The sequence below is a fragment of the Drosophila suzukii genome, chromosome X (assembly GCF_043229965.1).
Source record: "Drosophila suzukii chromosome X, CBGP_Dsuzu_IsoJpt1.0, whole genome shotgun sequence".
NCBI lineage: Eukaryota > Metazoa > Arthropoda > Insecta > Diptera > Drosophilidae > Drosophila > Drosophila suzukii.
Window position 1 is genome coordinate 7,046,870 of NC_092084.1, and position 26,983 is coordinate 7,073,852.

The window sequence follows — 26,983 nt, forward strand, 5'->3', positions numbered from 1 at the left end:
TTTCAAAAGTCTACAAAAAAATACTACACAGTGCGGTATATTTTTAGTATATATCAAACGAGATTTGAGTATTTTGCAACACGCTTTTGTCGCCGCCAGCCCTGGTCTGCAGAAAGACAACCCTGTCTTTTCGTGTTGCTGATTCCAATCCGCTTAACTCGTGGCGAAATTTGCATTTCCATTCTCGCAGAGAATTCGCATCCCAAAACAGAGTGAGTGCATCGCCAGCCGTGCCCAGTGCAGCCCCACTTACTTGGCATTCGAACTTTTCCAGATGCCGGGCGTTGAAACGATCAAATCCTCCTGGGCGGATGAGGTGGAGCTGGACTACGGCGGACTGCCTCCGACGACAGAGACCGTGGAGAACGGGCACAAGTATGTCACCGAGTACAAGTATAACAAGGACGACAAGAAGACCAAGGTGGTGCGCACGTACAAGATCTCCAAGCAGGTAGTGCCCAAAACGGTGGCCAAGCGACGCACCTGGACAAAGTTCGGCGAGTCGAAGAACGACAAGCCGGGCCCCAACTCCCAGACGACAATGGTGTCCGAGGAGATCATCATGCAGTTCCTTAACTCCAAGGAGGATGAGAAGGCCAACGATCCGCTGCTGGATCCCACCAAGAACATTGCCAAGTGCCGTATTTGCAACGGAGAGCATTGGTCGGTCAACTGTCCGTACAAGGGCACCGCCATGGACACCAATATGATGGAGAAGAAGGCATCGGCCGCTGCGGCAGCCGCCGTGGATGCCCCCAAGTCCGGAAAGTATGTGCCGCCGTTCCTGAAGGACAGCCAAAAGGGCGGCTTGGGAATGCGGGGACGCGACGATACGGCCGCCATCAGGATATCCAATCTGTCGGAGTCGATGACCGAGGCGGATCTCGAGGAGCTGGTGAAGAAAATTGGGCCGCAGAGCAAGATGTACTTGGCCCGCGACAAGAACACCGGCCTCTGCAAGGGATTCGCCTACGTGCATTTTAAGCAGCGCAAGGACGCGGCCGCCGCCATCGAGATCCTCAATGGACACGGCTACGACCATCTCATCCTCAGTGTGGAGTGGTCCAAGCCGCAGAACAATTAGTTCGCCCGCATCCCGTTCCCAATAAATACCCGCGTTTACTGCTCATAGGAGTTCGTACGGATCGATCACACAATTTGTCCCTATGCTATATAAGTTTGCTACAAATAAATCGTAAAAACTGCCTCCACGGGCACCGAATTCGAAATTCTTTGGCCCCCATCTTCCAGACAAAGTTTTTATCTGGATTTATGTGACTTAAATGCCAAGCACATAGATTTAGTAGAACAACTAAATGCTAAACTTATTTTACAAACTTTCCCTTTGAGTGGCAGGAATATAGCTATCTCCCTCATTATAAAACTAACAATGGTACAGACTCTCAAATTGTTCAAATCTCAGGTGTTTATTATTTATCCAATTGTTTTTAAAAGTTAGTCGGCTCTAAAAAATAATAAATAAGAAGAGCTTGCAAAAAATAAATATATTTTTCAGTATATTCAAATAAATTGTATTCTAATTTTTTTTTTACCAACTGTAATAAATATATTTATTAGTATTATTCAATAGAGATTCAGATTTTTGTCGAAAATACTCTTTTCCCTTGAGGGTTTTGCAATCGTAGTCCAGCCAAATCAAGGCGTACAGCTAAAAGACCGACTGTTTTGAGCAGCTTGCTAAATATGCTAACGATTCCCATCATTTTTAGGAAAATTTATTTTTTGAACAATTTTTGCATTTTTTGTAAGGGGTTACATCACTTTTTTTAGCGAAAAATGGCAAAAATCCAAAATTTTCTAGGTTTGAATGCCAATTTATTGGAAATTAAACGACGAGTTCGACGAGGTATGACATTCCTTATTCTGACTCATATTTTTGTTATGGCAGTCAAAAAACGCAATTTTTATGGCGAAAAAAGGGTTTAAATTTTTGTCAAAAATACAAGATTCAGATTTTTGTCAAAAATGCGACATTTTTTTTCGGTTTTTTCATCGTAGTTCAGCCAAATCAAGGCGTACAGCTAAAAGACCGACTGTTTTGAGCAGCTTGCTAAATATGCTAACGATTCCAATCATTTTTAGGAAAATTTATTTTTTGAACAATTTTCGCATTTTTACATCACTTTTTTTTACGAAAAATGGCAAAAATCAAGATTTGCTAGGTTTGAATGCCAATTTATTGGAAATTAAACGACGAGTTCGACGAGGTATGACATTCCTCATTCTGACTCATATTTTTGTTATGGCAGCCAAAAAACGCAATTTTTTTGGCGAAAAAAAGGGTTTACATTTTTGTCAAAAATACAAGATTCAGATTTTTGTCAAAAATGCGACATTTTTTTTCGGTTTTTTCATCGTAGTTCAGCCAAATCAAGGCGTACAGCTAAAAGACCGACTGTTGTGAGCAGCTTGCTAAATATGCTAACGATTCTCATCACTTTTAGGAAAATTTATTTCTTTAAATTTTTTTTTCATATTTTAAAGTTAAACCTTTTTTTTCTTTTCAACTTTCAGACCGTCCCAACTTCTTCCTATCCTATATTTCATATGGTCCGTTACAGAACGACGATCCCAATTATAATACTCCACAATACAGGGTATGAAACTATCGATAGCCCACGACGATAGTTCTATCGTCGATTGCTGTTGTCGAAAAAGACTCATCTCTACAAGCGTGGCAGGAGAACTCAAACATAAAATATAACTCTGACTAAAATGCCGAAAGTAAAAAAGAGTAAGAAGCCAAAGCAAGATCCTGCGCCCATGGAAGTGGAGGAGTCTGAGCCGGAGGAGGAACCTTCGGATAACTCCTACTCAGAGCCGGAGGAACAGGACGCTGAGCAGCCCCTTTCCTCGGACGACGACGGTGATATGGACCTGGCCAACTTTAAAAAAGGAACCAATTCCGCTCCCACCAAGCCGAAGCCGAAGGAACGGGACGCTTCCTCGGATGACGACAATGAAGGAACAGCACCGAAGGAACAGGACGCTGAGCTGCCAGTTCCCTCGGATGACGAAGATGAAATGGACCTGGCCAACTTTAAAAACGGCTCCACATCCGCTCGCACCAAGAGCACCAAGAAAGCCAAGAAGGGCATTATCTACATATCCAATATTCCCAAGCACATGAACGTGACGCGCCTGCGCGAAATCCTTGGGGAGTATGGAAAAATCGGAAGAGTTTACCTGCAGCCGGAGAAGCTGTCAAGTGAGTGCCACAAAAAGGTATTTTGATATAGAGCGTCACCGTTTAATCTCGACTATGTGTTTTTGCAGGTGCCAAGGCCAAGAAGAACAAGCGTAAGCGCTACAACATCCACTTCACCGAGGGCTGGGTGGAGTTCGAGTCAAAGGGGATCGCCAAGTACCTCGTCACCGTGTTGAACAACTCAAAGATCTCCACGCGTAAGAAGTCGCAGTTCTACGACTCGCTGTGGAGCATGAAATACCTGCCGCGCTTCAAGTGGGTGCACCTCACCGAGCGCATGAACTACGAGCAGGCGGTGCACAAGCAGCGCCTCCACACGGAGGTCTCCCAGGCCCGCAAGGAGACCACCTTCTTCCAGAACAATCTCGACAAGAGCGAGTTCCTCAAGAAGCAGGCCAAGAAGGCCAAGAAATCTGAGAAGGCTGCCAAGAAGAAGAAGGCCACGAGCGAGAGTGATGACTGAGCCCCTGTTAGACTGACACTTCAATGTATACCTGATTAACTAAGCATCTGTAATTTAAACCAATTAAATAGCTGGCTTTAAATAGACCGCTCACCGATGTCATTATATCGATAACTATTAATGTTTGTTGGTGACACTCTTCTGGTATTTTAAGTTTGTAGTTTTTCCATCGGTGTTTGGCCAAATGGGGGCGTACAGCTAAAAGAGCAGCTGCCAACCTATGCTAGCAGTCCCCACCACTTTCCGTAAGAATAACTGATCGACATAAGCAAACCATATCCGAAGTGGATGTGCAATTTGAACGTCTAAAACTCGTGTAAACAACTAAACTCGTAAAGATACTAAAATACTGAATTGGCTGACATGTGCGGTCCTATTTTCCGGTGAAGCTGTTGTAGAGACTGTCTCTTTCTAGCACGTGCATTTCTTACGGAAGAATAAGCCCTCTGTGTGAACGGTGTATAACGGGTATCTGATAGTCGAGACTCGACTAAAGCTTTCTGTTTTGTTGTTTACTTTTGTGTGCTTGAGCGATTTGCGTAAATTGTTTGTTTTTGTTTTATTTTGTAGCTAAAAATAGAGATCCGATGCCGCAAAATATTCAAAAAGCATTCGAAACGAAACAATATTTTTGATCTTCAGGTGTGCGCTCATTTTCAGTCGTCAGCGAGACGGGCCCCCAGGCGAAAGTCGAAATGGCCAGTAGTTCATCCAAAATCGCATCCGCATCCTTGCCAAAATCCAAAACCGGAAAGAATCCGGCACCGCAAATAAAAAGGGGTCAGCGGATTCTCACGGAGAAGCCCTTTGCCTTCGTATTGAAGTCCCAGTATCGCCGGGAGCGGTGCGACAATTGCCTGGAGGCGTGAGTCTAGCCATGTGAAGCCATCTCCGGGCTATCCAATCTAATCCGTTATCCCCCACGCAGGACCAAGGTGCTCAAGTGCTCCAACTGCCGGTATGTGTCCTACTGCCATCGCTCCTGCCAGATGCAAGCTTGGGGCCAGCACAAGCACGAGTGTCCCTTCCTGAAGAAGGTGTATCCGCGGACTGTGCCCGATGCCGCCCGAATGCTCTGCCGTTTGATCCTGCGATTGGAGCATGGAGGCGATTTGATACGAGGCTATTACACCGAGCACGGCTCCCGCAAGTTTCGTGATCTTATGTCCCGTGAGTGAGCCACGCCTGTTCCTGGCACAATCCCTGCTAATCCCCGGTTAATCCTTCACAGACTACGCCGAAATCAAGAACGATCCCATGCGACTGGAGCACTTGGACTCTCTGCATGCAGTACTCAGCGATATGATGGCCGAGAGTCCCAGCACGGTGCCAAACAAGACGGAACTGATGAGCATTTACGGTCGTGTAAGTTGCCAGGCACCTGCGCGTGAAAGCAGGAGCGGCTTTGGGGAGATCCACGGCTCCCTCAAGGTGATAGGACCTATGTTGGCTAAATTTAATTTACCTGCAGCCGCTCCTGGTCGCTCAAATTAGATAGCAATCAATGCTGTTCGCCTCTGGCGCTCTGCCAGGCAGTTGATCATCTAAGAAGGGCTATGGTTCACATTCCCCGGCGCACAGATATGCGGGTGTTCATGCCGTTCTCTTCTTTTCCCACCTTGCTCTTGCAGCTCATCACCAATGGCTTCAATATTTTGGACGCCGAGATGAACTCGATTGCCACGGCCATATATTTGGGCGTATCGATTACGGACCACAGCTGCCAGCCAAATGCGGTGGCCACCTTCGAGGGCAACGAGCTGCACATCCATGCGATTGAGGATATGGAGTGCCTGGACTGGTCAAAGATCTTCATCAGCTACATCGATCTGCTCAATACTCCGGAACAGAGGCGTCTGGACCTCAAGGAGCACTACTATTTTCTCTGCGTGTGCACCAAGTGCACGGATGCCAAGGAGTCGAAGGAAATGCTAGCTGCCCTTTGTCCCAATCGCAACTGTGGCGTGGGCATCAGTGTGGATCGCACGAACTGCCCGCGTTGCGACGCAGGGATCAGCCCCAAGCTGAGGAATGCCTTCAACGAGGCAATGACCCTGACCCAGCACAATCTGCAGAACATGAAGGACGTGGCCTGTGGGTTAATAAGACCGACTATCTATTGCTTTGATATATTTGAACTCCATTTACTCCGTAGATCTCGATGTGTGCAAGGTGTGCCTGGATAAACAGACTGGCGTGCTCCATCCATTGAACGTTTGGTATGTGAAGACCTTGGACGCGGCATTTGAGGCAGCCATTGAAGTGGGCAAGTGGACCGACGCCTTGGATTACGGGCAACGCTTGTTGCCAGGATTCCGAAAGTACCACGGCCCTTGGAATCCACTGCTTGGCTTGCTTCATATGAAGCTTGGCAAGATCCAGCTGTACGAGGGCCATGCCAAGGAGGCACTGCACCATTTGGAGGAGGCCCAGCGCATTCTCACCGTCACCCATGGCCGGGATCATAGACTACTTACCGAGCAGTTGTATTTGCTCATTCTCCAAGCCCGACAAGAGGCACACTAATGGGTTATTCAATGTTTTTATTAATTTAAATAAAACTTAAGATAGAAAATATGTTGTGGATCGGAACAACTTTTGTGGTTAAAATAAGTAATCGGAAATTGAAAGCAAACTATTCTATAACTTAATTATTTACAATTCAAAAATTAAGAAACTATCAAGTGGATTACCTAAAAACCTTCGTGCAAATTCAAGACTCAAAATATATTTCTTTTGGCAATTGTGGTGAAAACTCTTCACGGGGTTTAAAGAAGGACACATGATGCTAATCTGTAAGAATGGTATTTCTTAAATATAGATTCCATTTTGCACGCAACCTCTAAGGGAAGTATCCAATCCGCAAACCTATCCAATCTGCGTAATGGCCTTCGCCCGGCGATCGGTGTCCTGGAAGAGCGCCCGGATGAGGTGCCTTACCTCGTCCGGCTTGTAATTAGCGGTCAGCGGACCGGCACCGTCGCACCACAGCTCCGTGATCTCCTTGAGGGAGGCGTTCATCATGGCCTTCAGCTGTTGCAACTTTTGCCAGGATAGGACTTGGACCACTTCATTTGGCTCGCCAAAGAGGCTGGGCGCCCGCTGCAGTACCACGTCGATGAGGTCGCTCAGCTCGCAGGCCATTGTGGCGGATATGTCGCGCAGCGTGAACACGCGACGGATCAGCTCGGCGACAAAAGTGTTGATCAGTTCGCAAAAGGTGTCATTGTACACCTTTTCCGGCAGCACATTGGCCCACACGTTCTTTAGCAGCTCCAGCTGACGAAGGCACTGGCGGACCAGTTTCAATGGACCGGAACCCAGAGTGTGCGGGCTCTCAAACTCGAAGTCCTGCATGATCTCCATTAAAATGGAAGACTGGTAGTTGACCTGAACCCGAAAATGCTGACGGCCGGTTGACTGCAGCGTCTTGGACAGCGCCGCCAAACTTTCGATGCCCTTGTTGGCATGCTGAGCTATCCAGTGGGTAAAGTACATGCAGTTGTTGTGGAACAGCACCGCCTGCTGTGGAATGCTGTCGAGCAGCTTGCGGTGCACCTTTGGCACTTCATCGATATAGGTGTGCAGCATTACGGAAATGACGCCGACCAGAGGATCATTATCGCCTTCGGCTACTTTTTCTGTGGGTTGACGCAGGATGCGGTCCATCAGCTTGACAAAGTCCTGCAAAAGAATACCAATTATAAAATGAGGAACATCATTTATTTAGTTAGGACCCTGGCTTACCTGTGCACTTTTTGAAATCATGCAGCGTGGAAAGAGGAAGGGATCGCTGGCCACTTCGGTGGAGCCATTGTTGGGAGCCACCAGCACCATGTCCTGCAAGTCCCGCTGGATGATCTCGCGAGCCGTCTCCAGAACTCGACGAAACAGTCGATTGCGGTAGAAGGTGTCGTACTGCTCGACGAATTGGCCCAGCGCCCGATCTTGCTCTGGATTGATGATGAACGAGTCTGCCAGCAGCTGCTCAAACTGGGTAACGTCCTCACACAGCGTGGAGGACTGGTACTCCTCCATGGTTTCGGGCACAGCTGGTATCAGGCACTCATTCACCAGCAGCTGCAGCATCTTATCCTTCACATGATCGCCAATGATGCTGAATACGTGCTGCCCGTTGGATACACTGCTGTTGATCCCAGAGAGCGTTTGCAGCAGCAGCCGGAAGTTCTCCAAAACCTGCTTATAGCTCGGACGCAGCTGCGCGGAGCTGGGCTTATTGGTGGCGTAGGACAGGGACAGACGGATGTAGGAACCACCGTCGGCATCTTCGCTGTACTCCGCCATTACCGGCTGGAGGATCAGCGGTTCAATGCAGTTGTCCAGCAGGAATTCGCAAAGGCGCACGGGATTGTAGGTCTCCTGAAAGAGGGCCTGTACGATTTCCTGCAGCTGCGCCTCATCCCGGCTGACCTGCAGTGTGACGCTTCGCGATGTGGGAAAGGATTTACTCTGAAGCTGCACCAGTCGATCGAAGCGCTCCTGGAGGCTCTGTTGCAGCAGGTGCGCCTGGACATGGTACTTTACCCTGATGGTTTCGTAGCACTCGAGGACCTGAAAGACGCGTCGCACCTCCTGCGAGGCCACCGGCGAGCCCCCGTCTCGTTCTCTAGCATCGTCGCCATAGATGAAGGCCCTCAAACGACTCACTAGGTCCAAGATAACAAGGTAATCTTTGATGGCCTTGGCATCCTCCACGCACTGGAACAGCTCGTCGATCTTGAGCACATGCTCGCTGACCGCCAGGCCCAAAAGGATCTCCCGCAGCTGCTTTTCGCTCTTGGCCAACTTGTCATTCGCCTCCTCCAAGGCGCTCAGTCCTTCTGTGCCCACCGTCTCGAGAAGATCGAGGATCTCCCGGGTCAGGGAGGCCGACTCCTCCAGGAAAATGTCCGGCGAGGTGTGGTTGGGCATGAACTCCGTGTAGTTGTCGTCGATGTGCTTCTGGACACGCACCTGGAAGCGAGTCACCCGCGTCAGCACTTTTAAAATGGCCGATTGGATGGCCTCCACGCCGTCGCATCCGTTCCCATTGCCGTGGAACGCCTCCTGCAGCACCACGGAATGCGTCGCATCGTCCACCATGTCCTGCAGCCTGATTCTTTCCTCCTTTTGCGAAAGAAATTGAACTTGTTGTGTGGCGAACCGATTTGCAAGCGCGTTCAAAAAAGCGATAACACTTCAGTGATGAGCGGTTATCTTTAAAAGTGGCGGGAAAATCTTGAATACATTAGGCAATTTGGCCATTTTCCCAGACGCTAGTGCTCTTCTATAAGTTAGCTAATGGTTTTAAACTTTTAGTTATCTTTATACAAATAATATAAAAAGATATTTTTTTTTAATCATAAGTATCTGTGAAACTTTTTTTGCTTATATTGCAAAGTGTAACACAGCCAAAAACAGTCATTTTTGGTCAGTGGATTTTTGGCTTTTTCCTTGGGCAGCTAAATGTAGCATAAATGTATCTTATATAATGCGAAAGCATAATCAGATTCTTATTTCCAAGTTTTCCCTTCAGTTGGCCTTGATAAAATGTACAACCTTTCGAACAGAGAAATCAAACTAGTTTCATTTTCGACACCTCTACGACCCATCGACACATCGACTGACACTAATCGATAACTCCGCCATTTTTGAAAAATACTGGCAGCTATGTGTTCGTTTTAGCGTCGCATTCCTTTGCCTAGGCTCCAAAAACCGAAATTGCCAAAAGTAGCCTACGTACCGGGTTTCCCGTTGAGGACCCACGTTCCATCGAGCTCTAGATCAATCCAAAATTGTCAGTTGTCCAGGGCAACCGCGTTTCTTCAAGTTCCTAGTTTCTTTAGCTTCTCAACGAAAAAAAAGGTGAGTGATGAGTGGAGGGTGGCGCCTAATGGCGCCAAAGACGGTCAGCAGATGGTTAACCCTTTGCGACCCCGCAGATGTCCAGCGAGGATCCCAGTTCCGTGTCCGTGGCCCTGCGCGTGCGCCCCCTGGTGCAATCCGAGCTGGATCGCGGCTGTCGGATAGCCGTGGAGCGCTCGTCTGACGGAGCACCACAGGTCACGGTCAACCGGACCGAGGCGTACACGTACAACCATGTCTTCGACATTGGAGACTCCCAGAAGGAGCTCTTCGAGACCTGCGTGAAGGCAAAGGTGAAGAAGCTGCTGCACGGCTACAATGTCACCATCCTTGCGTACGGACAAACGGGCTCTGGCAAGACCTACACCATGGGCACGGCCTTCAATGGAGTGCTGGATGATCATGTGGGCGTGATACCACGCGCCGTTCATGATATATTCCAGGCCATCGAGGAAATGCGGGAGGAATTCCGTTTTGCGGTCACCTGCTCCTTTGTGGAGCTCTACCAGGAGCAGTTTATTGACCTGTTCTCGTCGCAAAAACGCGAAAAGGCGACCGTAGACATCAGGGAGGTAAATAACCGGGTGGTCATGCCTGGTCTCACAGAACTGGAGGTCAAGTCTGCTCAGGAGGTGACCGATCATCTGATGCGTGGCTCCTCTGGACGGGCTGTGGCCGCCACGGCCATGAATGAGACATCTTCGAGATCCCATGCCATCTTCACATTGACCCTGGTGGCCACCAAACTGGACGGCAAGTATGTCGCGGAATTCCGTTGCAAGGATCCTTAATCACACTCTCTGCCCTTTATTCCCGGCAGAGAATCGGCCACTTCCAGGTTCAATCTGGTGGATCTGGCTGGCTCGGAACGCTGCTCAAAAACCCTGGCTAGTGGGGAGCGCTTCAAGGAGGGCGTGAATATTAACAAGGGTCTTCTGGCCTTGGGTAATGTGATCAATGCCCTGGGATGTGAGTATTTAGGTCCGCCTGTCCTGCTCCCTCAAATTAATTCTTCATATTTCAGCTGGCCAGGCCGCCGGCTTTATACCCTATCGCGCGTCCAAGCTGACACGTATGCTGCAGGACTCGCTGGGCGGCAATTCAATCACCCTGATGATTGCCTGCGTCAGCCCGGCTGACTATAATGTGGCAGAGACCCTGAGCACCTTGCGCTATGCGGATCGGGCTTTGCAAATCAAGAACAAACCAGTTGTGAATCTCGATCCGCATGCAGCGGAGGTCAACATGCTAAAGAACATCATCCAGAAGCTGCGTGTGGAACTACTGGCTGGCGGCAAGATGACCAGCTCCATAACCAGCGCCGTGGGAGCAGCCGGTTTGGGTCCCATCTCCAGTGAGGAGTCCTTAGCTGGCTCCATGGCCAGTGCTGCGGAGAATCAGCGTCTCAAGGAGCAGGTGCGCAGCCTGCAGGACAGGAATAGGAAACTGCAGCAGGAGCTTCATCACGCCCTGGTCGATCTGACCGAGAAGGAAATGCGTGCCCACATCGCAGAGCAGGCTCACGACAAACTCCGCGGTCATGTGTCGCAACTTAAAAGCAAACTGGATTCGCAGAAACCTGGAAGAGCGGGATCGGAATCCGGATCTGAGGATCCAGATGCTAACGACCAACTGCGCGAAATCACCGAACTGGTGGGCCTAGTAGACGATGAGTTGCAGCGCACTCAGGTGGAGCTAGAAACCCAGGGCCAGGAGACACGCCAACAGCTTAGCAGTCGCTCCCATTCCGAAACGGAGGAGAATGGCGGCTCGAGCGGTGGTGATGAAGTCCACGAAATGCTACATTCCCACTCGGAGGAGTTCACCAACAAGCAACTGAACTTCGCTGGCGAACTGCGAAACATCAACCGCCAACTGGATCTCAAACAGGAGCTGCACGAGCGCATCATTCGCAACTTTAGCAGGCTGGAGGCCGAGGACGAAGATGCCAAGTTGCGCCAGTGCAACCAGAAGATCGATGACCTGGAGGCGGAGCGACGAGACCTCATGGATCAGCTGCGTAACATCAAGAACAAGGATACTTCGGCAAAAATTGCCGAGGAGCGACGCAAGCGTCTGCAGCTCTTAGAGCAGGAGATCTCCGACCTGCGCCGCAAGCTGGTTACCCAGGCCAACATGCTGAAGATGCGGGAAAAGGAGCGCGAGAAGATTCAGAATCTGAGTGGTGAGATTAGGGCCATGAAGGAATCCAAGGTGAAGCTCATACGGGCAATGCGCGGCGAGTCAGAGAAGTTCCGCCAATGGAAGATGGTGCGCGAGAAGGAACTTACCCAGTTGAAGAGCAAGGACCGCAAAATGCAGTCGGAGATTGTGCGCCAGCAGACGTTACACTCCAAGCAGAGGCAGGTTTTGAAACGCAAGTGCGAGGAGGCTTTGGCTGCCAATAAGCGGCTGAAGGACGCCCTCGAACGGCAGGCCTCGGCGCAGGCTAAGCGTCAGAAGTACGCCAAGGATCACGGAGGCAATTCCAACGCAAAGACCGATTGCTGGGTGGACCGTGAACTGGAGATCATTCTCTCGCTCATCGATGCTGAGCACAGTTTGGAGCAACTGATGGAGGACCGGGCGGTGATCAACCATCACTATCATCTTGTGCAGCAGGAAAAGGCCAATGATCCTGCCGAGGCCAAGGAGAAGGCTCGTCTGCTGGCCAATCTCGAGGAGGAACTGGAAATGCGCAATGCCCAGATCTCCGATCTCCAGCAGAAGGTCTGTCCCACCGATCTGGATAGTCGAATTCGTTCCTTGGCCGAGGGTGTCCAAAGCATTGGCGAATCCCGGGCTGTAAGCAAGCAGCTCCTAAAGACATTGGTGCAGCAACGACGCCAGCATGCGGCCAGCTTGACTGAGCAGCGCACGGCGTTAGATGAGCAGCGCACACAGCTCCTGGAGGCCCAACAGCAAGGGGAGGCTGTAAGCAAACGCCTGCGTTTGGTCCAAACCGAACATGAAGAGAAAATGCTGGCACTGCAGCGTGCCTACGAGGAAAAAGTGGCCGTTTTGATCAGGACGGCCAACCAGAGATCGGCCGAAATTCAGCCACCGGCGGAGCAGGAGCAGCAACGCCAGCAGATTCTCGAAGAACTGCTGAGCAGCCGAGAGGCACTGCAGCAAGAACTGGACAAACTTAGGGCCAATACGAAGGCGAAAGCCAAGGTGCCAAAGGTTGAGCTCCAAGATCTCGATGAAAGTGTACAGGTACTGGAGTTCAACGAAACCATCCTACTGAGCGATCTCAGCGACGATCCCGACTGGGTGCCTTCGGTATCGAAAACCAGGGTAAGTTTAAAGCTATGCATACATTTAATTCTCTAAAGTTTTAAATATAAGTAGTCCTACACTAAAGGTTTTCTTATTGAACTCACCGCAGAGACAACAGTCGAACTCCGCCCGCAATGTGACCTCTAGCCAGGATATCAATGCAACGACAACCGCCAATGGCAATGCATCCATCCAGTCGCTGAATTCCACAACCGCCACAGAGGATGGCAAGCGTTGCAAGAGCTGCAAGTGTCGGACCAAGTGTAACACCAAGCGATGCGGCTGCTTTGTGGGTAACAACGGATGCACCGAGATCTGCGTTTGTAAGAGCCACTGCCTCAATCCCATGAATGCCAAGGGACAGCCGCCGCTTAACGGCGAGGGTGATGGTCAGACAGCCATGGACATCAAGGAGGACGCAGGGGAGGATGACGAGGGGTCCTATAATGCTGACGATGAGGACGGGACTACCAAGGAGAACCCCGTGAACTGCTCCACCCCGAATACGCCCGTCAAGGTGGCGGTCTCGCCGAAGCGTTCAATTCAGGAGCGTCCGATGGCCCCACCCACGCCGCTGAGTAATTTAAACGGTATGGAGGACTTCAATGGACCCAAGTTGGCAAGGTGGGCAAGAATCCTTAATGTTGTTCGTTCGCAATGCAAGTCTCTGTTTTCAATTTGCAGAATGTCCGGACTGGCATTTGCCACTCCCAAGCGGAAGTTCTTCTGAAGTTGGAAGGAAGCGTAATACAAACATGGATATGGATGTGGTCTATCGGGAAACGGAACTGGAAAAGGAAGCGATGAGCAGAGAAGAGTCCGCAGATGCCTGCCAGCACGTTTTTTAGTATCTAGATTAGTCTCGTTAATAATATGTTATGTTATCGTTTAGGAAATGCTCAATAAGGAATCCATTTCATCCAAGACTGTATTACCCATCCACGTTTTATAATGTACCAATATAGTATCCAATAATTTGCACTAATGTATTTTTGGGTGATCTGAACTCATTTTGAAATGTAGCAAAGACAACTTTTTTTAAACTATTTTTTTTATATATCCTATATCATTTTATTTACAAGCCCATTAAATATTTATATCGTTTTAGGAGATTAAGGACTGTACTTTGCTGGATAGGCATGATTACGAGGGAGATAGGTATATTACTTCCTTGAATATTTATAACTTACAAATAGTTAAGTACTCGTAATCGATTTGAGTTCATGTCCACATATAAATGTGAACCGCCAGATCATAATGAAACAATAAATATAAGAGAGTGATAGTACTGTTCTTTTGAATGGCACAATATGTTTTTACTATGGGAAGAGGAAAAATTCTAATCCTTATATATATCCTTAGATATATAGATTTTTCAGAAAGAATTTTGTATTTCATTTTTCAATGCATTTTCAAATTGGTCCCCTATATTAGAACATGAGCATACTGGATAAGTGAGTTATTGCCGAATAAACGATTCATTTTTGTAATACACTTTCCTTCTCGTTTTATTCCTGTATCTGGCTAATGACCCCAAAACCCCCAACAAAATTACGTATAATTATATTTTTGACATTTTATTATTGTTTTTGTATTTGGTTCTTTTTTCATAACAGTTTAATGTGTGTGTGCGCTCTTTTTGGGATTTACGAGGTGATTGCAATGCACGTGTTCCATATTTTCGGGAGGTGTATTTTGGGCGTGGGTTTCAAAGCACCGATAACAGTTAAACAGAATGACAAAAAAAGAGAAACAAGGAAAAGTGGAATAATACAGAGTACTACAAAAATAAAGAACAGAGAAATTCGACGGGGGTCCTGTAAAGATCCAGGACCTCTTTCACTAATCACGGTCATATCATTCACACCCCAATCATTTTTCACAAACGATACGGAAAAACGTCGATCCTGATCCTCTGGGTTTCGGGTGCTATGTATCCTGGGGTGAATGCCATGTTAACATGGGCCAAACAATACACAAAGTACATCCAACATTTGCACATGTAAGTACGTACATAAGTCTAAACATTTAAGTTCGCTTCGCTTTTTATCCTTGGTTTCGGTGTGAATGATATTTAACAGATTATCAATTTACAATACATCAATGTACACATTTTTTAAATAATCGTAATAATAATAATAAATCTACAATATACATACAATATTTATGTTTATATAAATATAGCGCATTCTTTCACTACAGACTATACAAAAAAAATATATATAATGAAATTACACTTAATGGAGAGTTTTTGTGTGTGATTTTCTCGGATCGTAATAATTCCCCTAATTGTTGTTTGCTGGTGAGTGGTGCATTTGCATAGATCTCGTTAAAAGACGTTGTCTGTAACATTTGTTCTTTTGGGTCAAATACCCTTCTATTCTCCGATTTCTTTCCTTTTTATTTGGCAATATTATGAATGATAATGACTTTAGAACGAAACAACAATTATATGCGTGTGTGCGGGTGTGTGTGCTGTGCAGGTGTGTGTGTTTTGGGTGGGTGAGACTTATGCTTAGAAAATGTACAAATCAAGTAAATCAGGATATCAGGATAACACACTGAATCTGGCCTAATTTTGCGAAATTTATCTTGCTTTTTGCATTGTTTCATTTGGTTTTTTTGGGGGACGATATGATGACCATGAGGCTACTTGATGACTCCCTCCTCCAGTACCGCAATATCCTAGACAGTCTCCAGTACGCGCACATCCTTCTGGACCACATAGAACTTGTGCTTCTTGCCCACCAAGCCCCAAATGACGGCCACATTCTCGATGACCACATTCACGGGTATCGTGCACACCGCACCCAGCACGCAGGCCAGGAATCGGAACAATCCGAAGCGGTATAACGAAAAGGATTTGATGACGCCAAAGACGTACATGTAGATATTGATGGCTGCAATGAAGGCGCACACGAAATCCACCAGATTTGGACACGGAATGGGATACAGTGCCGCGAAGATGATGTTCGACGTGGACAACGGCATGGTGACCCACGAATAGACACTGATGCCCAGCAGCAGCTTGTGCTTGAAGGGTATCATCTTGGAGTGCACCACCAGCAGGATGCCCTGGAGCCATCGCTTCCTCTGCTGCAAAAAGTCCAGCAGCGTGAACGGCGACTTCTCGTACATCTCGCCCTCGATGAAGTTGAACGTGTATCCCTGGCTGAAGGCCCGCATCGCGAAAAAGCAATCCTCGGCCACCGAGCCATCGATGCCGTTGTCAAAAGACACCGAACGCTCCGCGCCGACCTATGAAAAGTACAGGATAATCAGTAAGTTTTTACTTTAAATACGAAAAGTGGTTGGGTTCGAATTGTGGTCATGAAAGACCTTACTAATTTGTCTAACAAAAAACCCCATCTCCCTTATTGTGTGCATAATTTGTATGCTACTAATCCTCTCACACTTTAATTTTCCCAATCAAAAATAATAACAAAAAAAAGTAAGTTAGAAATCAAATGACATTCATGGGTCATGAGAATGTATAAAGTGAGCTGTTAAACTTTACTCGATTCTCGGAGTAGATTGCAGCATAAAACAGTTTTTTATAATAGGGCTCTTAAAGTATATTGATAGCAGAATTTTGACGATCAACGATGACTTGAACTTGTGGAATATTATGTAATTACAAGAAGGAAATACAGCCGCAATTAAGTTATTTAGTTTAAAAATTTCAACAATGTAAATCCAAAAAATTGTATAATTAACTAAAAATGTACAACTTTCAGCGCACTGTACAGTAGTACCCCCTTTAAAGAGCTAACAATTATTTATATTCTTCGTTAAGCGCTAGAATTAGATTGTTTTTTTGGGGCTTAAAGAGCTGTCAAACTTGATAAAAGACCACCGGGAAAGTTTGTAGAATTCCCCCAAGAGCCGACTCATTTCCCCGAAAATCGAACCAGCCACGCAACGTATGAAATTACCCACCTGGGTGACCACATAGCTGCCCTTCCAGCTAAACAGCGGCTTGTGGAAGAGCTTGAACTGCAGGCGCAGCTTGCCCATGTCATCGGACACCCGAAAGCTGTCCGCCAGAGTTGTCAGCCAGTTGACCACATTCTCATTGGCATAGGTGATCAGTCCCTGGCCAAATGGATGCTTGCCATCCAGCACAAAGTTAATGATGCCACGCACCGAATTCTCGGTAAGGAGCGTCTCCTCATCCAGATGGACAATCCAATCGCTGTCGTTCAGCACGTTGACATTATCCTCCAGGCAGTATTGTAGAGCCCGGGACTTGAACAGTGCTCCGGTTCTCGTCTTGTACTCCTTGGGCACCACAATCTCCCGGATGCGACGATGTTGCGCCAGATTGACCGCCTTATCGGTGACCACCTCGATCAGGAAGTTCTCCAATCCGGTGTCCAGACAGGTGTTCATATTCCGCAGCACATTGGTCTTGACCAAGTCCGCGAAATCGCCGCGCGTGACCACACGGATGCAAATGAAGGGGGCCAGCAGGGGGCTGCCCTTGAGGACAACCTTCTCGGGGAAGGCATTGTAGAAGACCAGGCCGCAAAAGTTAAACAACACCTGGGGCAGCGTGAGGAACGTGAGGAAGCGGAGTAAGTACAGCAGAACCGTGGCAAACTGGCCGTATTCAGTCCATGGATCCACGAGCGTGAACGAGTTCTCGTCAATCTTAATACCGCCGGAGAATACTTCGAAGGTAACTATCACAGTGATGAGCAGTGTGCAGTGCAGCAGATGCTTTGTGGTGGAGTTCATCTTGGTTAGCGGGATGTGTGATGACTTTTTGTATTTTTGTTTTTGTGTGTAATATATTATATATAATATATATTATCTTAAATGGCTATAGTCCTCCTGCCTTAAGTAGACTTGTGCTCCGCCCTCCGGCGTATTCGTAATCCGTATCTGCCTCGTTTTTGTTTGTTTGTTCGATCGTTTATTCGTTTCGCGGACTCAAACTGAATGAGTCACTGGCTCCCAGACTGTAATAAGTATAGTTCTTGTAAGTTCTTTGTGCCTTAAGCTCAGCGATTACAGCTGAGCGGAACGGAAGTGGATTCAGGCACCCAAAGTCGATAAGTAGTGCTCCGAATCCTATATCAGCTCCTGCGCGTGCTTCTCCGCGGTGACGTCACCTTGGCCTTCTCTTCAGCTATTGGTAAACTTGGACTTTGTTTTTCCCGCTGGCGTTGGCTTGCTTGCATTTGAGACTCTCAGCTCTGTTTCCTGTTCAGACATTTCTGTAAAGAAAACGAAAACCAGAAGAATGTTTAGCCATGAATGAAATGAAATGAATGAAGTCTGGTGGGTGTTAAAAATATATATATAAGTACTCGAAATGTACAAAATGTTATCCTTATCTTAAAATATAAAATCAAATTAGAGAGCCATTTCATCTTGATTTCAAGAACGGTTCTTCTCGAATAAGTAAGAAGACTGTTTCTCAAAATTGAAGTCTGGTGTGTGTTAAAAATATATATGTAAGTACTTAAAATGTATAGAATGTTATCCTTATCTTAAAATATAAAATCAAATTAGAGAGCAATTTCGTCTTGAATTCAAGAACGGTTCTTCTCGAATAAGTAAGAAGACTGTTTCTCAAAATTTAAGTCTGGTGGGTGTTAAAAATATATATATAAGTACTTGAAATCTACGGAATGTTATCCCTATCTTAAAATATAAAATCAAACTAGAGAGCAATTTCGTCTTGAATTCAAGAACGGTTCTTCTCGAATAAGTAAGTAGAATGTTTCTCAAACTGAGGTGGGTGTTCTTTTTAAGCATTTTATGGCCGTATATACAAAAACAAAATGCATTTTTAAGCTGAAAGCTTGATTGTGATAGTGTATAACTGAAACCAAACCCCAACTTTCAGCAGTTTTTAAACTGATTTCGCTCTACAATACGTCGAACACAAACCAAATATGCCACACAATTGGCGCCTCCTCTCTCTGTTGTGACTCGTAATCTGGCATTAAAAATTAATTAGTGCCGGCCAGGCGGAAAATTTAATTTTTTTAACCTTTCACATCGGCCACATTTTTTGTAATATGATTGAATTAGAACCGAGTGAGAATGGGCGTTTCCTGTAACCATGCAATGGAAAGATGTTAATCATGAGCATCGCGTGCCTGACGACCCATAACTATTGATCATATAACCGAGCCCTAGGCAAGCTTCTTCCATATTTTCCCCAACATTCTCGTATTTATTCATTCTCCTCCATAAAGCCCGTATTAATTTTAGAGCAATTGACGAGTTCAAAAGCCAACGATTTGATTACAATTGGTAAACTTTTTTGAATTCGTATTCGTTTTATTGCTGATGCCCTCGAAATGGTTTTGGTGTTTGGTTGGCCACGCAGATAACGTCTGATCAGCTTACTTACTTATATATGCCATCATAAATAAATTTGTGTAGGTATGCATAAGTGCCCATCAATATCCGAATGATATTGTGTTTTGCAAATGTTTCCATTTGTTGCTGGCTGCTTGCTCTTTTTATAGTGACTAATCGTGATATGATTAGAAGGTATTTAAAAAAAGAAAAAGTGAGCAAGCAAATGAGCAACGAAACTGGGGATACCAGGAAATATTGAGATTTAATCAGCAAGCCTTTCAATGACACCTTCGAGTGCATTTAAGATAGCTAGAAATTAAATTAGCGATAAGAAGTCTCCTCCATATTAATCATCAATTATTAGCCAATAAACAGACATCATGATTGCCTTGCTTATGAAAATGTTCCTCATCTCATTGGGTATGCAATCTTCAGGCTACTGAGACAATAAAATAATATTTGGGATCAGAGAAATTCTATTGAAACCAATTCCAATTAAAAAGAACTAAACTTTTGGAGAGATAAAATATTCCTTATATAATCGAATTATCAATTAACCAATACATATTGCCATCCACAAGTATTGAAAAAATTAGTGTTAATTCCCAGAAAACAATCAAATAAAATCTTTTCACAAAGCAATTCATAAATATTATACTACGTATATATAGGGGTTCTGCAATCAACGCCCCATAAAGAAGACTGTGCGAGGAAGTTGAACAATAGGGAATTGACAAATAGTCCGAACTTTGTACACACATTTGATATGTGTGATTCATGGTAGTTCGGTTGGGAAGTGAAACTAACTAACTGCACCAAGGAAGAAGAATAAAGAATATCGCTGACCAGAGGGACAGAAATGCCGGCGAAATTTTCCATCGAGTCGAATCCCACGGGACGTGACGGAAGTGTCCACCAGAAGTCTGGGGCGTTTTCCCATGCAAGGGTGGGCACATAAAGATTACACACGCCCCATATCGATTTATCTAAACACACACACACACACATCTGTTCAGGGAACCACCCAGGAACTCGGAACTCGGGAAGCTAGTAACTTTGCAGGTTGGGCAATGATAAAATAAAAACTATCGGGGGCTGGCCAGCAATCGAATGTCTATAGGTTCTATATTCTAGTTCTTGGAATATTATATCTTATTTATTCATATAAAACTATCAGCTTAACTAATGATTAGAGCGCCAGCAACTTAGGCTTTCGGCTTGTCTGGTCTCGAACGTTTGTTTAGTTCTTGGAATAGCTTATGCTCATGTGAATAGTTCTAAATTTATTGGAACCCCTATATCAAGTGGTCACAGTAAGTACTTGGGTATCGCTGAACATTCACCCGAGATTTACAGTGCTTATCGGTTAAAACCCATTAGTATATGCCTTATGCCTTCGAAAATAAAAGCTGTAGCTATCTTGTTTACACATTTAAGCTCTCGCAAAAATACTTCATCTTAAGTTACTTGGAAGAGATAATATACATATATGATATGTTGTACAAAGCTTTTAAAAAGAGGTATCATATGAACACTCCGTAGATTTCCTTTTTACTGCCTGATCTTTAATAGCGATTTCACTGTATTTGGCCTGGCTATTGTGGCACTTCAGTAACCCAGATAAGAAACTCTTCACCCGAAGAATGTGGCATTCGGACCCTCGTTCGAGTACACTATTTACAATCCGCCTACGATAAGTGACGGCCTTGGACAATGGCGAAATCCTAGATACACGCGTTCGTACGTCAGAGCGGTCCAAAAGCACCACGATTGGTGCGACATGTGACATGGCACATGAGACATCCCAATCCCAATCCCCGACTGGTTGGGGTATGACGAACACCATTCCCAACCGATGCCAATGACTCCGGGCGCTTATCTCCGACTGCTTCGCAATCGAGATCGCACAATTCAGATGCCATTTGTTAATGAATCATACGTTCGCAGGAAAAGGAGGTGCTTCAACCACAATTCCGGAGAGACCCAGTCTCAGTCTCCGCCTGAGACTCAGCCTCAGATAACCCGGACCTTTGTTGTTGGGGGCGTAATGAACTTGGATCGCTCGCGATAACCGGTCCGCTCTTATATAAACAACAAAATCGGACAGACTGACTAACTGACTGACTGACTGGGCCAGTCAGTGCAATAATTTTAACAATTGTACTACTATAAGGTGCTTTTCATTTGCTGGCTTTGTTTGTTTTCTTTTTTTTTCGCAACTAACTGCGAGAAAATGAAAATGAATGCAACGCTCCAACGATTGCAGGGCAGTGCACAAAAATTGAATACAGTGGATATATGGGTTAAGGGAAAAATCGAAAGTGCAAATAGTTAATTAAGTATGAAAGGAAAATAAAGCTGCTTTCGTTATTATTGACCATAATGTTGAGTATTTGCCAAAAGATTATCTGTGTAATACCAATTTCTCTTCATACATATCACTTTTAATCATTATTTACTGATGTATGAAGCATTACTTTCTTTAATTTTTTTTAAATACTTCTTTATTTATTAATGCTTTGACCGATAGTTAATATTTTTCAAATACACATCTCACTAATCGCCAGAAGACTACCTAAAAAATAACACTCAATCAGTTTTAGTTTCTTGATATTTCTCAGTAATTTGATAAGTCGCCAGAGGATTATCTATGTAGTGGCGATTTCCCTTAATATATAACTTTCAATCCGACATGCGAACACAATATCGCTGTTTTACCAACTATTCCCAAGCGATAACTACTGTAGTGTGCGATGCCATTGCTGATATACTGGTTAATTGTCGCGGCACATTGTTCCCGGGGACAATTCCACTTCGAAAGCGAGCGATGAGAGGCTCCAAGTGCAAGTAGGGTAGGCTAAGGTAAATCTAATCGTGAGCACCTGCCCTGAGTCACATCATCGCACTTGGCACTCGGGCACTTGAGAAGCGTTTCCATTAGCCAAGTTAATAGTTAATAGTTCATGTTCTATTCGGTTCGGATCTGTTTGGTTCTCAGTGCCCTTACTTGCCAGCGGCAAGTAATTAGCACGTCTCTAGACTGGCCTAGAAGTCAATTAAAGTAACTACACAAATCACACAGCAACAAACTTTGTAATATCCATATGGCTTAAATATCGTGGTAAATATTGGTACTAAATATTAGCCAATTTTTAGTAACACTTGGAGAATCATGAATCATCATTCTTTAAAATCAGTTCTTCAGGATCGTCTCTTAATAAAATAATATCCCATATGGATAAGGGCTAAGAATGTATAGCTGATACGGACCCCATACATATGTTGGTCTGTATTCAAATCAGATGATAAGTTATCGATTTCGTTGTCACTGCAAACATTTTTCCATGTGCACTTTATATGTCAAAGTCCACTGGAGAGGTCTATGAATGGGAAATCCCCAGTTCACAGGGGATCGTTCCAGGTGTTTGGCTTTGATTTTTCCCCGAACCACCCTGCTCACCAGTCCATAATCGCGCGTTTTTGTTTTCGTTTTTTTTTTGTTTTTTGTATTATTTATTATTCGTATATATTTTTTTTTATTTTTTCGTATATTTCGCTTTGATTCGGTGCACGTTTTCGACTCGATTCGTTTCGTACGCGCGTTCTCTAACTTTTCCTCTCGTTTTCTCGCGCTTCGAGCTCCGAAGACGGTCGCCGGTACACTAAGCTCCATGGAAATCGGTCAGGTACACCTGCCCATGCTATATCGTATACGAGGTGGTGGGCTGTGTGTGTGCTCCGTCATAATAATAAATTAAATACGTTATCAAGCGCAGAACACAATCAGCGGAGGGCAGAGCGCCGCTAACCATTGTTGGTAGTATGTACCTGGTACACGTAGAAGAATCACCTTCCGCAGTAATCGCCAAATATTTCGAATTGCCCAGGACTTATCGGCACTGCGGAAATCTAAGCCAACTCATTCCAGATGCATTATACGTCACTTCAGTGATTAACCAAAACAATTGGGGGGTTTTTCGGTGATTTATGATTTACTCGATGCGGTTCCAACCTGATTACTTGTGATAATACTTTGATCTTTTTTGCATAGTATTTTGGGGAGTGTGTTTATAGCCATTTTATGATTTGCACACCTATTCTATTTCCCATTTCCTACATTATAGTTGGCAGTTTACATTTTATTATTTTTTTCCGTTTTAGATATCAAACCACATAGGACAATTAAATATTCATGCAGCAAGTTTGCTTTATGTGATATGATAAACTATATAAACTAACGGAAAAATTAAGGTCTCCCTTTTCTCTGTGTGTAAAGCTCGATTACGTCGTAATCGTAGCGCGTATGCCGGCCACTTCTTGAATCATTTGAATCACACAACGAGTTCAGATAATGGGTATAGTGAGTGTCTGCCACAGTGGGTGACTAATTAAAGAGTTTGCACTCGGTTTTCAGGGGGACAGTAGGGCCTGCTATTTATTACTCCTCCAGAAATATTGTCATGGGCGAGACAGAAGGGGGGATTCCATTAAGAGGAGCCCCAGATGTGGTCTTAAAATGCATATGCAGAAGGCAGTTGGGGACGTTGGCAAGAAAAACTGTAAAAAGACACGTACTGAAAGCACCGATTACCAGTACAGCCAAATAAATATCAGTTGATAGGGATAGGGTTTGTATATCCCCCAATGACATCATGGGTCAGGAAATTAGGTAACATGCCAGTTGGTTGTAAACCCAGTTCAGTGGCATCGATGGAACTGGCGTAGATAGCCATATAGATAGGATAATTGCATGCCGAAAACCAGATAGGGACATTTGCCAAAAGTAAGGTGCGAGTTCTGTTGTTGTACAGTGGTTATGTAGGTAGCAATACTGTAGTTGCTTTCCGCGACATGACATCATATATAGGTCAGGAAGTTGGGGACAATGGGGAATAGCATCCCGAACTAGGGACAATGGAATACCACCTGATAGGGGCTGCTCTTTTTTTTATGTTCTTTGTCACGCGCCTCGAGTGGTGGTGGAGTAGTGGACGGTAGTGCCGGCTAGTTTTGGAGACTATACGGGTTCCGAGGGCCGGGAGAAAAGAGAGCGGGCTTATCGCAGTGGGCTGAGCAAACACACACGGGGCGTGTGCGTCTGTATCTGTGCGTAGATAAGCGTCGACAGAGCACACAATCAGCAATCGTTAATTGTGGCCACACCACAAAGGAAGCCCGAGTGCAAGTCGCACTGCAAATGCACTTCTCCCCGGGATTAAGTCAATAAAATTGTGGGGCAATCTGCCGCAGACGGCGATAAGGGTTACTGAAAGTATTTCGTAAAAAAATACAAGTTCCAGTTGAAGTAATCCTCTTAGAATTGATAAACAAACCAAAAAATATGTTATGTAAAGAAAGACCCCAATAAAATGTTCCAATTCACTTTTACTGAATTTTACTTATAATTTTTTTTTAATTAAGAAATATAACCTCAAGATAAAGTTGGGCTAAGCGATATAATATACGTGTTTATAATGGAAATTGTTTACAATCTAAAGCCTACATTTGTTCTTATCTGTATCAGCAATTCAAAAAGTGCATTGTATTCTTTTTTACGTTTTGTCATTACTCTAAATGTATAATTATCTTTAACAAAAAACTCTACTAAAGAGAATATGTATGTGTTTTCTAGGTAACGTACACTTAAGCTTTTCGATTAATATCTTAGCTTTTATAATGATTAACTCAGAAATGTAGTACACGTTTTTTTTTAAAGCAGCAATCGATTATATTTAGATTTTACGTACCGAATCGATGGATCTTAATCCAAATATTTAGTTAACCTAACGTTTCCGGTAAACGGAAACGGTTCTCGTTTTGGGAATACCCGAACCCGATTCAGTGTTTACATCGCGCAGTTGTCAATTCTTCTTTGCTGCCTTCTTCCACAATTAACCCATTCATTTGTAGTTTGTAAGATGTTTACTCGGACTCAAATTAACACACAAATGCATGCAAATAAACATCCTGTAATGAGACGTTTTTTCCTCATATTTTTTGTTGTTGCGAGGTGACTGTACATTGGGGGAGTGCTGGCTGGCGGCACAAGGGTTAAACAAGCCCTGCTGCGCCCGTCGGGGGGTTAAAAAGGGGCCAAACCCTTGCTCAAGGACATTCCCCGATGGCTATGTATATTGAATGCAGACGAAAGTCACGAGATCCCAAGTAACTTTCCAAGTTAACAGGTCACAATGCCACACGGAAAAAAACACAACAACACGCGAGATCTACACAGACACACAATGGTGGTCAAAATAATAAGACTTTCTGTTGGCGAATGGTCGATTAGTTGCTCAATGAGATGTAGGTTTAAACTAAACATAACTTCTTGTTTTAGATGGTTTCTTTCCCAAAACTTTATATTTAAATAATAATCTTATTGGATGACAAAAATGACCACTATCCTGGCAAGTTTTGCGAAATATCAAACTTAAGTTATGTATATGTGTTAGCCATTATTTAATGATCTCGGAAGTTGCAAGATCAGGGCCATTTATTCCTCTGCATAATTCACACCAACATTTTTCGTAAAATCTATATTTATACATATTCGTTTGCCCGCAGCTGTGCACATACAAAAAACAACAACTAACCACTAACCAAAATGTGCTAATAGGCGGCCCAAGGGCGGCGAAAAGGGGTGGTCAAGGGGGGCGAAGGCGGTACGTGAGCGGGTGGCTAACCAAGGGCGTAGACAGTTATGTCCAACGGGGAACCTAAAATAATTGATCGACTCTTTTAAATTGTTTAAAAAATTTGTATTGATTTTATGCCACCACCTCCCCCCTCTGTAACAAAATCCTGGCTACGCCCTTAGGGCTAACTGGATTAGTTTTACTAACCATGTTTTCCATGCAGGTTGCCTGTGTTTTTTGTTGTTGATATTTGTTGGGCGGAAGGCAGGGGGCGCGGCGAGGATGCTCGGGAGTTTTCCGCGTTTTTGGGTGTGCCGCGCCGCGAAAATAATATACTTTTTTTTGGCGTCTCTCCTCTCCCTTCTTTCACACGCTCTCCCTCTCTCTCTCTCCCTCTTATGCCCCGCGATTTGTTTGGTTTATTTTCGTATTAGAATTCCTTGTTGCTGGGTTTTTGTTGTTGCTGCTGCTGCTGATGCTACTGCTGTTGTTGTTGTTGTTGATCTTTTCTTGTCATTAATATTTGCAAATGGTATATTGGAATATGTATTTATAAACGTCGGTTGCCTTGCTAATTTTCTTCCCTCTCTCTGTTCACCGGTTCACGCCGCTCTCGCTTTCTCAGCGCACTTTGCACAGGAAAAAAAATGTATTATTGTTGGGGGAAAGCCCAAACAATCGACGAGCCTTAACAATTCGGTTAAGTTAAGGGAAAATCGATTTTCCCACGAGCTCGGCGGTTTTTTGTTTTATTGCCACTTTTTTTTTTTCTTCACTATGCGTGTCGCGGTGTGTGTGTGTGTGCGCGCTGTGCGGGTGTTTCGTGTGTGAATTTGTGTGTGTGCGACGGCGGCGGAGCGGAATTATTTGCGAATCGCAAAATTCACTGGGCGACTGTTCTGCGGATTGGCGCGCACATTGCGGGGGATCGGATTCGGATTCTCCGGATTCGGTTTGTTCAGCAGCCGAGTTTTTTTTCGATTCGATTTCGGTTGATAGAGGTGGCGGAGCGCCGACAAAAACATCGATGACTCGATGTCTTAAATATCGATGTATTGATTGCGACTATCGGTGTGCAGCACGTCACTAATGTGGCTGGTGCAGGGTCACACTCCGATTGGCGCCAGAAATTTAAAATTATTACTTAAGCAGAAGACTGATTATATTTATGATTCAATAATTAAGTTA

At 45.0% G+C, this 26,983-nt stretch overlaps 6 protein-coding genes across 9 annotated transcripts; 4 read left to right on the forward strand and 2 right to left on the reverse strand.

The window, feature by feature from the left end:
- Positions 1-64: 64 nt before the first annotated feature.
- On the forward strand, positions 65-1,222 carry eIF3g1 (eukaryotic translation initiation factor 3 subunit g1). The gene is made up of 2 exons (XM_017083325.4): positions 65-212; positions 275-1,222. The coding sequence occupies exon 2, from the start codon at positions 275-277 to the stop codon at positions 1,082-1,084; it is 810 nt and encodes a 269-aa protein (XP_016938814.1). The 5' UTR covers positions 65-212; the 3' UTR covers positions 1,085-1,222.
- Positions 1,223-2,677: 1,455 nt separating this feature from the next.
- On the forward strand, positions 2,678-3,806 carry LOC108016648 (uncharacterized). Its single transcript, XM_017083355.4, has 2 exons — positions 2,678-3,229; positions 3,298-3,806. Exons 1-2 carry the CDS (start codon positions 2,737-2,739, stop codon positions 3,690-3,692), a joined length of 888 nt encoding a protein of 295 aa, XP_016938844.2. The 5' UTR covers positions 2,678-2,736; the 3' UTR covers positions 3,693-3,806.
- A 91-nt stretch (positions 3,807-3,897) lies between these two features.
- Smyd3 (SET and MYND domain containing, class 3) lies at positions 3,898-6,269 on the forward strand. Of its 2 annotated transcripts, none has more exons than XM_070997367.1 (6): positions 3,898-3,937; positions 4,335-4,557; positions 4,621-4,862; positions 4,924-5,057; positions 5,324-5,786; positions 5,848-6,269. In XM_070997367.1, exons 1-6 carry the CDS (start codon positions 3,913-3,915, stop codon positions 6,216-6,218), a joined length of 1,458 nt encoding a protein of 485 aa, XP_070853468.1. In that variant the 5' UTR covers positions 3,898-3,912; the 3' UTR covers positions 6,219-6,269. The 2 variants fall into 2 exon arrangements, with proteins under 2 accessions (XP_070853468.1, XP_070853469.1); XM_070997368.1 differs by having other exon boundaries at positions 4,353-4,557.
- On the reverse strand, positions 6,219-8,893 carry Zw10 (Zeste-white 10). The gene is made up of 2 exons (XM_017083849.4): positions 7,440-8,893; positions 6,219-7,376 (listed from the first exon to the last, which is right to left on the reverse strand). Exons 1-2 carry the CDS (start codon positions 8,793-8,795, stop codon positions 6,561-6,563), a joined length of 2,172 nt encoding a protein of 723 aa, XP_016939338.2. The 5' UTR covers positions 8,796-8,893; the 3' UTR covers positions 6,219-6,560.
- Positions 8,894-9,330: 437 nt separating this feature from the next.
- Positions 9,331-13,828, forward strand: Klp3A (kinesin-like protein 3A). Of its 2 annotated transcripts, none has more exons than XM_065867923.2 (6): positions 9,331-9,557; positions 9,635-10,314; positions 10,378-10,526; positions 10,582-12,857; positions 12,925-13,463; positions 13,524-13,828. In XM_065867923.2, the coding sequence occupies exons 2-6, from the start codon at positions 9,635-9,637 to the stop codon at positions 13,567-13,569; spliced, it is 3,690 nt and encodes a 1,229-aa protein (XP_065723995.2). In that variant the 5' UTR covers positions 9,331-9,557; the 3' UTR covers positions 13,570-13,828. The 2 variants fall into 2 exon arrangements, with proteins under 2 accessions (XP_065723995.2, XP_016939393.3); XM_017083904.4 differs by having other exon boundaries at positions 9,334-9,557; positions 12,949-13,463.
- Positions 13,829-14,400: 572 nt separating this feature from the next.
- Positions 14,401-26,791, reverse strand: egh (beta-1,4-mannosyltransferase egh). Of its 2 annotated transcripts, none has more exons than XM_017083847.4 (3): positions 26,003-26,791; positions 16,779-18,061; positions 14,401-16,097 (listed from the first exon to the last, which is right to left on the reverse strand). In XM_017083847.4, the coding sequence occupies exons 2-3, from the start codon at positions 17,577-17,579 to the stop codon at positions 15,525-15,527; spliced, it is 1,374 nt and encodes a 457-aa protein (XP_016939336.1). In that variant the 5' UTR covers positions 17,580-18,061; positions 26,003-26,791; the 3' UTR covers positions 14,401-15,524. The 2 variants fall into 2 exon arrangements, with proteins under 2 accessions (XP_016939336.1, XP_016939337.1); XM_017083848.4 differs by lacking the exon at positions 26,003-26,791 and adding an exon at positions 22,621-22,806.
- Between the last annotated feature and the right edge of the window lie 192 nt (positions 26,792-26,983).

What these genes read in the sequence shown, in the direction of transcription:
- Zw10 (XM_017083849.4), bottom strand. Translation starts at nt 8,795, where the DNA reads ATGGTGGACGATGCGACGCATTCCGTGGTGCTGCAGGAGGCGTTCCAC. An exon ending in TGATTTCAAAAAGTGCACAG is followed by an intron (nt 7,377 to 7,439) that starts GTAAGCCAGGGT and finishes ATTCTTTTGCAG; the next exon opens with GACTTTGTCAAGCTGATGGA.
- egh (XM_017083847.4), bottom strand. Translation starts at nt 17,579, where the DNA reads ATGAACTCCACCACAAAGCATCTGCTGCACTGCACACTGCTCATCACT. An exon ending in GCAGCTATGTGGTCACCCAG is followed by an intron (nt 16,098 to 16,778) that starts GTGGGTAATTTC and finishes TACTTTTCATAG; the next exon opens with GTCGGCGCGGAGCGTTCGGT.
- Klp3A (XM_065867923.2), top strand. Translation starts at nt 9,635, where the DNA reads ATGTCCAGCGAGGATCCCAGTTCCGTGTCCGTGGCCCTGCGCGTGCGC. An exon ending in CTTCGGTATCGAAAACCAGG is followed by an intron (nt 12,858 to 12,924) that starts GTAAGTTTAAAG and finishes CCTACACTAAAG; the next exon opens with GTTTTCTTATTGAACTCACC. An exon ending in AATGGACCCAAGTTGGCAAG is followed by an intron (nt 13,464 to 13,523) that starts GTGGGCAAGAAT and finishes TTCAATTTGCAG; the next exon opens with AATGTCCGGACTGGCATTTG.
- eIF3g1 (XM_017083325.4), top strand. Translation starts at nt 275, where the DNA reads ATGCCGGGCGTTGAAACGATCAAATCCTCCTGGGCGGATGAGGTGGAG.
- LOC108016648 (XM_017083355.4), top strand. Translation starts at nt 2,737, where the DNA reads ATGCCGAAAGTAAAAAAGAGTAAGAAGCCAAAGCAAGATCCTGCGCCC. An exon ending in GCAGCCGGAGAAGCTGTCAA is followed by an intron (nt 3,230 to 3,297) that starts GTGAGTGCCACA and finishes GTGTTTTTGCAG; the next exon opens with GTGCCAAGGCCAAGAAGAAC.
- Smyd3 (XM_070997367.1), top strand. Translation starts at nt 3,913, where the DNA reads ATGCTAGCAGTCCCCACCACTTTCC. An exon ending in AGCAGTCCCCACCACTTTCC is followed by an intron (nt 3,938 to 4,334) that starts GTAAGAATAACT and finishes TTTGATCTTCAG; the next exon opens with GTGTGCGCTCATTTTCAGTC. An exon ending in GTTTCGTGATCTTATGTCCC is followed by an intron (nt 4,863 to 4,923) that starts GTGAGTGAGCCA and finishes AATCCTTCACAG; the next exon opens with ACTACGCCGAAATCAAGAAC.